General features: G+C 33.0%; 1 protein-coding gene across 1 annotated transcript; it reads left to right on the top strand.

The window, feature by feature from the left end:
* The first annotated feature begins 1,002 nt into the window (after positions 1–1,002).
* Positions 1,003–6,733, top strand: LOC109860743 (DNA-directed RNA polymerase III subunit RPC2). The gene is made up of 9 exons (XM_020440027.1): positions 1,003–1,167; positions 1,312–1,466; positions 1,537–1,713; positions 1,845–3,334; positions 3,410–4,002; positions 4,088–4,334; positions 4,414–4,578; positions 4,739–4,869; positions 5,328–6,733. Exons 1-9 carry the CDS (start codon positions 1,144–1,146, stop codon positions 5,709–5,711), a joined length of 3,366 nt encoding a protein of 1,121 aa, XP_020295616.1. The 5' UTR covers positions 1,003–1,143; the 3' UTR covers positions 5,712–6,733.
* Positions 6,734–8,003: the final 1,270 nt, after the last annotated feature.

The following is an 8,003-nucleotide window of genomic DNA, read 5'->3' as shown; positions in this document are numbered from 1 at the left end:
CGAGACCTGCGACTTGAGTTTCATGGAGAACGGCCTTTGAGTTCCACTTTTGTGGAAATACGGCTAAAACCAGCGGTTGAAACCGTCGTAAGAAACTACAATGGCATGGCCGCTCTCAGGTTTCTCTCTGGTATTACATATATGGGTGAGGGTAAATTAGAGCTGCCATTTACCCTCACCATCCGCTTTTCACCAATCAACGCTCGGTGTCAAAGCGCCGGTATCTGCATGAGGATCCAGCCTAACTGCATAAACTTGCTGCTGTTGTGTGCGCTTCAGCATGCTATAGGCCTGTTCTACAATACAGTCGTAAGCTGTAAGGCCTGGTTTATGTGGGCAATAACTGTTAACTTATGCCGGAACTGGTAGAGTTTAACTATAGGATTCCAATACTTCTGTTTATACGCATTCGGCAATTTCGTATAAACAGAAGTATTAAAATCATATAGTTAAACTTAACCGCGGTTCCGGCATAAGTTAACAGTTATTGCTCGCATAAACCAGGCCTAAGTCGCAAGAAATAGGGCAATCACAGATAAGGCTCATTCTACAATAAGATATTAGTTTAGTCGTAAGCTGTATGTCGTAAGAAATGAACCAATCACAGACAAATTACAGAAGAATAATCGATTGTGATTGGTTCATTTCTTACGACTTACAGCTTACGACTAAACTAATATCTTATTGTAGAATGGGCCTAAATTACAGAAGAATAATCGATTGTGATTGGTCAATTTCTTACGACTTACGACTTACGACTGTATTGTAGAACAGGCTATAAGAGAGCCAAAACTGAGAACACTGGATGCACCATGCATCTAAAGCCTGTTCTACATTAAGCGCAAGACGCAAGTAGATCTCGAATGGAATTGACTAATCGCATTGATTAAATCAACCAATTGACCAACGTGATTGGTCAATTTCACGAGACCTGCTACTTGCGATTGTATCTTGCGCTTAATGTAGAATGGGCTTAATGTTCCGGTGACTTCGGTGGAAACTAGACCAGTGTGTTTAGAGTGGAGCCACATTTGCACCAAACTATAAACCAATTCATTTTATTGTTCTCACGTGGACAAACGAAAAAATAACAATAGTTTGCAAACACAAGATAATTTTAAATATTTGTGTATTTGATAGAAAATGGCAAATGAAGGAGAAATCAAGGTAAATAAGTAAAGACTAAAAGAGCTACGTTGTGTTATTAAAAATCAATATTTCACCATCTTCAATTGAACTAATTACTTTAATCGAAGATGGTAAAACCTGCTCTACGTATTAAATTATTTAATACAATATTACACATTTTAGGATAAATCGAAGCTAGTTAAATTGTTTTTGAAACATCAAGGTTTGGTGAAACAACATATAGATTCTTACAACTATTTTATTAATAAAGAAATAAAAAATATTGTTATAGCAAATGATCTAGTTTTGAGTGATCAAGATCCTAATTTTTATCTCAGGTAAGAGCAATATATTACTTAGAAAATGGAAGTTGTAGAAGTGTAAACAATCATCATTCATTGTTAAAAGGTACTTGAATATAGAAGTAGGTTTGCCTGAAATTGAAGATGGCTTTAAAATACCACAATCAATTACACCACATGACTGCCGCTTAAGAGATTTAAATTATTCAGCTCCAATTAAAGTAGATATTGAGTATATACGAAACAATCAAAGAATAATAAGAAAAAATTTGTTACTTGGAAGGTAAGAATGAGAAGCATATCTAGAGTAGAGAGAGAAAGAGAAAAAATTATGTGTGTGTGCATGTATGTGTATGTGAACAAGTGCTGTATATAAAAAAATTATGAAAGAATAGTATACATGTAAATTTGCAGGATGCCAATAATGTTACGCAGTTCAAACTGTGTGCTAACTAACAAATCTCAATCTGAGTTAGCTAAATTAAATGAGTGCCCACTTGATACTGGTGGTTATTTCATCATAAATGGTCAAGAAAAAGTTGTATTGATACAAGAACAAATGGTAAGAAACAGAATCATTTTAGAAGAAGATGGGAAGGATGTTCTTGCTACATGCAACAGTTTTACTCATGAGAGAAAAACTAAAACAACTATAGTAGGGAAAAATGGAAGATATTATGTAAGACACAATATCTTTCAAGAAGATATACTGGTTACTGTCTTTTTTAAAGCTATGGGTTCAATAAGCGATCTAGACATTATGCAAATGGTTGGAACAAGTGACAGATATCTGAACAAATTTGCAGCCTGTTTAGAAGAGTGTCAAGAAATGAAAATCTTTTCACAGAATCAAGCATTGCTGTATCTCAATAGTAAACGACAGATGCAAAAAACACCTTATAAAAAAAATCATTCAGATTCCTATCAGTATATTGTAGATGAAATGAAAGATATCTTAGCGCTAAACTTTTTGTCTCATGTACCTGTAAAAAACTTCAGTTTTCATCTAAAGTGTCTGTATCTTGCTTTGATGGTCAGAAGAGTTATTAATGCGCAGTTTGATCGCAATCTAATTGACGACAAGGATTTTTATGGTAATAAACGCTTGGAACTAGCTGGTTCTCTTCTTGCTCTGATGTTCGAAGATTTGTTCAAAAAATTCAACAAAGACCTCAGACAGATTGCGAATAAGAACATTCCCAAGATAAAAGCTGCGCCATTCGACATAGTCACACATATGAGACCTGATCATATAACAAACGGCTTAAATTTCGCAATATCAACTGGTAACTGGGTAATCGAGAGATTTCGAATGGAGAAGCACGGGGTGACACAAGTGTTGTCACGACTTTCGTATATTTCGGCACTTGGCATGATGACACGAGTAAATTCCCAGTTCGAAAAGACTAGAAAGGTATCCGGTCCACGATCTTTGCACGGATCTCAATGGGGAATGTTATGTCCTAATGACACTCCTGAAGGTGAAGCTTGCGGTCTGGTAAAGAATTTGGCTCTGATGGCTCACATAACAACAGAAGTGCCAGAAGAATCGTTAATACAGTTAGTGCTTAATCTTGGCGTATTTAATATTCTTATTTTTGGCGGCGAAGAAATAGCTGAAGAAAATGTATATACCGTCTTTGTAAACGGTAATTTAGTGGGTATTACGGAGGACTATAAAACTCTAGTAAAGTACTTCAGATTGTTACGCAGAAAAGGAAGAATCAACTGCTTCGTATCAATATCTGTACAACATAAGATTAAGTCTATTCAAATCAGTTCGGATGGCGGAAGATTGTGCAGACCGTGCATTATTGTCAAAGACGGAAAACCGCTTCTTGAAAAGAAGCACATGGAAATGCTCGAGATGAATCTTTACACCTTCAATGACTTTATCTTAGCTGGTAAATAATTCGAAATGTAATCATATTTATTAGTGACTATATATTACTAATGTAATCGTTGTTTGTTATTTCTAGGGGTGATTGAATATCTAGATGTTAATGAGGAAAATGATAGCTATATTGCATGTACAGAAGCTGATCTCACTGCGGAACACACACACTTGGAAATTGCTGAGTTTCCTATTCTGGGTGTGTGTGCTTCTACAGTACCGTTTCCGCATCATAATCAAAGTCCAAGAAATACTTATCAATGCGCTATGGGTAAACAGGCGATGGGTGTCATTGGATACAATCAACGTAATCGCATCGATACGGTGATGTATAATCTGGTGTATCCGCAGAAACCTTTAGTGAAGACACGTGGGATGGATTTGATTAATTACGACAAATTACCAGCGGGTGAAAATGCAATTGTGTGTGTTATGTCATATAGTGGTTACGACATAGAAGATGCGCTTGTTTTCAATAAAGCCTCCGTTGACAGAGGATACGGTAGATGTTTGGTATATCGAAATGCAAAGTGCACAATAAAAAAATATGCAAATCAAACTTCTGACAAGTTTATGGGACCGTTATTAGATGCCAATACTAAGAAACCTATTTGGAAGCACGATATTATCGAAAACGATGGTATTGCAGCACCTGGTGAAATGGTGGAAAACAAACAAGTTCGTATTTACATTATTCTCTCTTTCTCTTTTTTATACAAAATAATTTTTAAAAGTGTTATAGTTAATATTATGCCGTTTTTAGGTGTTGGTAAACAAATCAATACCAGTACCTAGTGGAAATATCGGTCCGGTAGGTTCTAGCAATGTACAAACGGAGTATCGTAATGCAGAAGTTCACTATAAGAATCTAGTGCCTGCATATGTAGAGAAAGTTATGATATCTACTAATACAGTCGATAGTCTTCTAGTGAAATTATTGTTGAGACAAACCCGTAGACCTGAAATTGGTGATAAATTCAGTAGTCGTCATGGTCAGAAAGGTGTTATAGGTATGTTTCTTATATTTTTTTGTGCAAAACATGTGTACGTTATTTAAGAAAGATGCTTTAATTTCCAATTATATTTTAGGTACAATTGTTGAACAAGAAGATATGCCATTTAATGATCAGGGTATTGTACCTGATATCATTATGAATCCGCATGGTTTTCCATCTCGAATGACAGTTGGAAAACTATTAGAGGTACTTGCCGGCAAAGCAGGCGTTGTAAGCGGAAAATTTCATTATGGGACAGGTATGTTTTATAAGAAAATAACATCGTAAAACTTTTTTGATAATTAAACTTAATAAATAAACAAGTCTATGGAGCCGTTTCGCAGGATGTCTTGCGGAAAATATGTCTTATATGTGTTTTTTGATAATGTTTAAACTATGTGTAAAATTATTGTTTGCAGCGTTTGACAGTGACAAAGTAGAGGACATGTGTGAAGAATTACAAAGTCATGGTTTCAACTACTTAGGTAAAGATTTCTTTTATAACGGTATGACTGGGCAGCCTCTGCAAGGATATATCTTTTCTGGTCCTGTAAGTTTTTCCTATAATTGAATTATAAGAATTTTTCTCGATAACTTCATTTATCTAACATAAAAAAAAACAATTTAAGTTTTTTATATAAACAATGTTTGAAAAGTAATATTTGTTTCTGTAACAATTTTATTTTTATTACTTTTCTAGAATTTTGTTAAAATAAGAAAATATTCTATACTATCTTTTTTCTAGTTTTTCTTTCAAAGTATGATTATTTAAATAGTTATAAGTGTTTAATTTGTTAAGATATAATACAGTCGAACCTCGATAACTCAAATCTCAAGGGAAGAGCTAAAATCTTCGAGTTGTAGAAGTTTTGACTTATCGAAGTTCTGTCTTCCTTTCCGCGGAGCGGAAGGGAATGAACAAAATTTTCGTCTTATAGAGGTTTTCGAGTTATAGAGGTTCGAGTTATCGAGGTTTGACTGTATATGTATATTTGAAATTTGATATAGGTTTATTACCAAAAGTTGAAACACATGGTGCAAGACAAAATTCATGCTCGCGCCAGGGGACCACGAGTAGTATTAACGCGACAACCAACAGAAGGACGTTCCAGAGAGGGCGGTTTACGTCTAGGTGAAATGGAACGTGATTGTTTGATCGGTTACGGAGCCAGCATGTTGTTAGTGGAGCGGCTCATGATATCAAGTGACGCGTTTAAAGTTGATGTTTGTAACAAGTGCGGTTTGATAGGATATAACGGTTGGTGTCAAAGATGTAGTTCCAGTTCGTCTGTTTCCACAATTACAATGCCTTATGCTTGTAAATTACTGTTTCAAGAACTACAATCCATGAATGTAGTACCTCGTCTGACAGTAAAAGATTATTGCGACTGATTAAACTTTTTAGTAAAATTGTATATATTGTTTCTTTTTTTACGATGTTTTTCTCTTTTTATGATTTTTCTTCAACGTTTTTGTCGAACACATTTGACTATTTGGAATCAGTAATGCTACTTTTTTCAGGAAGCAAATATATATCCAATCAATGAAAATATGTATAATTTAACTTTATTATAACTAACTTTATTCTACACTTATCTAATATTTTTTGTATTTTTTACAGTCAAATGTTTTATATTAATAAAGTTATATTACTAAATTTATTTGAGATTTTACTCAAACACTTAGAAGTTTACGTTATGTTTTAAGTTTTAAGGTAGTTCTTGTGCGACTCAAGAGGCACGGTAGTGCCTCGCGCGAAGTTTACGAAGTCGCGCGCAAAGGCACAAGGCACTTCGTGCCTTTTTTATGTGAAACTGATATTTTAATGAAATATTGAGAAAATGAAATCGTGATATTTTAGTAACGAATAAATCGATCGACTTCGTTTTAGTCGCAATCGATTCGGAATGAAAAGATGAATAAAAAAGTGTTCTTGTGTTTTTTGTGTCTGTGCTTTGTGATCGAAGATATTTGAAGATAATCCTAAAAATGTGTTGAATTCACATTAAGAAACGTGGTCATCGCTAGATCTTCACAAGTCATCGCATGTGTGCATGTTTTTTCGCCACCAGATGGTTGCATGTACGAGCATGTTGAAAGAAGGAAAAGAAGAGATTTATTATACCCTCACTATGCACTTTTGGAATTTTCTTCGCGTCGCAGGTCCCAGGAGTTGAGCGGTTTCACGAGTGTCAAAACAACAACAAAAAATTTGAAGTGTAGTTAAGTTCAGTGAGTAAAAATAAATAAGTTAAAGGTGAAACATTGAATAAAGAGTAAAGGAAGGAGCATTTGCCCGAAAAAGTGAAGCCAGAATCAAACAAGCTATAACGTCACAAATGACGTCACTAGTGGCGCTAAATTTTTATTGCCTAAGTTTTTCAATCATATCTGAAATCCATTCACAAAATAATAAATATTAGATATTGTAATACACGATGTTTCAAAAATTTATGAAATAAATACATAATTATCATAAAAATGTATGTGTTTGTACTTTCTAAGTTGTTTTTCAAGTACTTTTATTATATTATTTACAAATACATATAAATTTTATATACAAATAAAACTTCATTTGTTAAAAATATGCTAATAAACAGAGTCTTTATAATAAATATATTGGTATGAGTTCCTTAAGTAGAATATTGAATTTCAGATTCCCTGGGGGAATAATAATGTATCTGTAAAAAAATACAAATTTATAAATAAAAGAATCAGTAGTAAAACCCGATGAGCAGTAAGTTCAAAGTGGTGATAAATAAAAGGAACAAGAAAATAATGTTTTATTGCCCTTTATGAATTATTAATTTAGTATAAAAATTACGGATATATTCTGAGTTTTCTTTCATAGTCTTACACATATAAGATAATCGTACATTAAAATATTTTTTAACAATATTCTCTATTAAATTACTCGCATGTGTTACTAAAGTTTCTTCAAAATGATCCCATAATTTAAGTAAAATATTTTTATTTAAAAAGTGTTGTATAATGGTATTTTCTATACTAGCTTTTACCATTGCACTGTCAGAAAGCTCATTAGGCAAATATGATCTTATTTCTACTTCTATTTCCATACGTATAGTTATTAAATCATCACTAGGATAAGTTAACTGAAACTTTGGTTTCTTATTTGCACTGAAATTACATCTTTGGTTATTATTTTCTATTTGAAAATTACAGTTTTCATCACAGTTTTTATTATTATAAGCGATATTCTTAATCGACGAAGAAACAACATAATTAATATTTTTTTTGTCAATATGATTTGAAATGTAAAAGTTTTCAAAATTTTGATTTTTGAAAGCTAAAAATGTATTCTCAAGATCGTTTTTAGCACCTGTTAATGCAAATGAATAAATTTCACATTTCAATAGTTTTTAATAAAGCAGCTGCAACAAATCCACTAACATATATTACAACTTGTTTAGAAAATTGTGAAAACTGAGGTTGAACAATGTAATCATGATCTTGTAATTTAGCATTATCAAGTAGGAAATTGTTAGTTTTATCATTGCAACTATTAATTGTATTAATTTTTTGAGCTTGGAGAGCATCAGACTTTTTAGAAGTAAATGTAAACATTTCAAAATAGTAATTTCACTTAAAGGTATACAATTACCACATCCATGGTCTCTTATTTCCGCATGTATTAAAAGTTTTTTATAAGCAACTGTGAATTGA

Source organism: Pseudomyrmex gracilis, unplaced genomic scaffold (genome assembly GCF_002006095.1).
Source record: "Pseudomyrmex gracilis isolate BER0280 unplaced genomic scaffold, ASM200609v1 scaffold_462, whole genome shotgun sequence".
Classification (NCBI taxonomy): Eukaryota; Metazoa; Arthropoda; class Insecta; order Hymenoptera; family Formicidae; genus Pseudomyrmex; species Pseudomyrmex gracilis.
This window is presented reverse-complemented; position numbering and strand designations above follow the sequence as displayed.

Excerpts from the sequence above, each read along its gene's own strand:
- LOC109860743 (XM_020440027.1), top strand. The coding sequence starts at position 1,144 with ATGGCAAATGAAGGAGAAATCAAG. Across the intron at positions 1,714-1,844 it reads AAAAATTTGTTACTTGGAAG|GATGCCAATAATGTTACGCA; the intron begins GTAAGAATGAGA and ends GTAAATTTGCAG. Across the intron at positions 3,335-3,409 it reads CAATGACTTTATCTTAGCTG|GGGTGATTGAATATCTAGAT; the intron begins GTAAATAATTCG and ends TGTTATTTCTAG.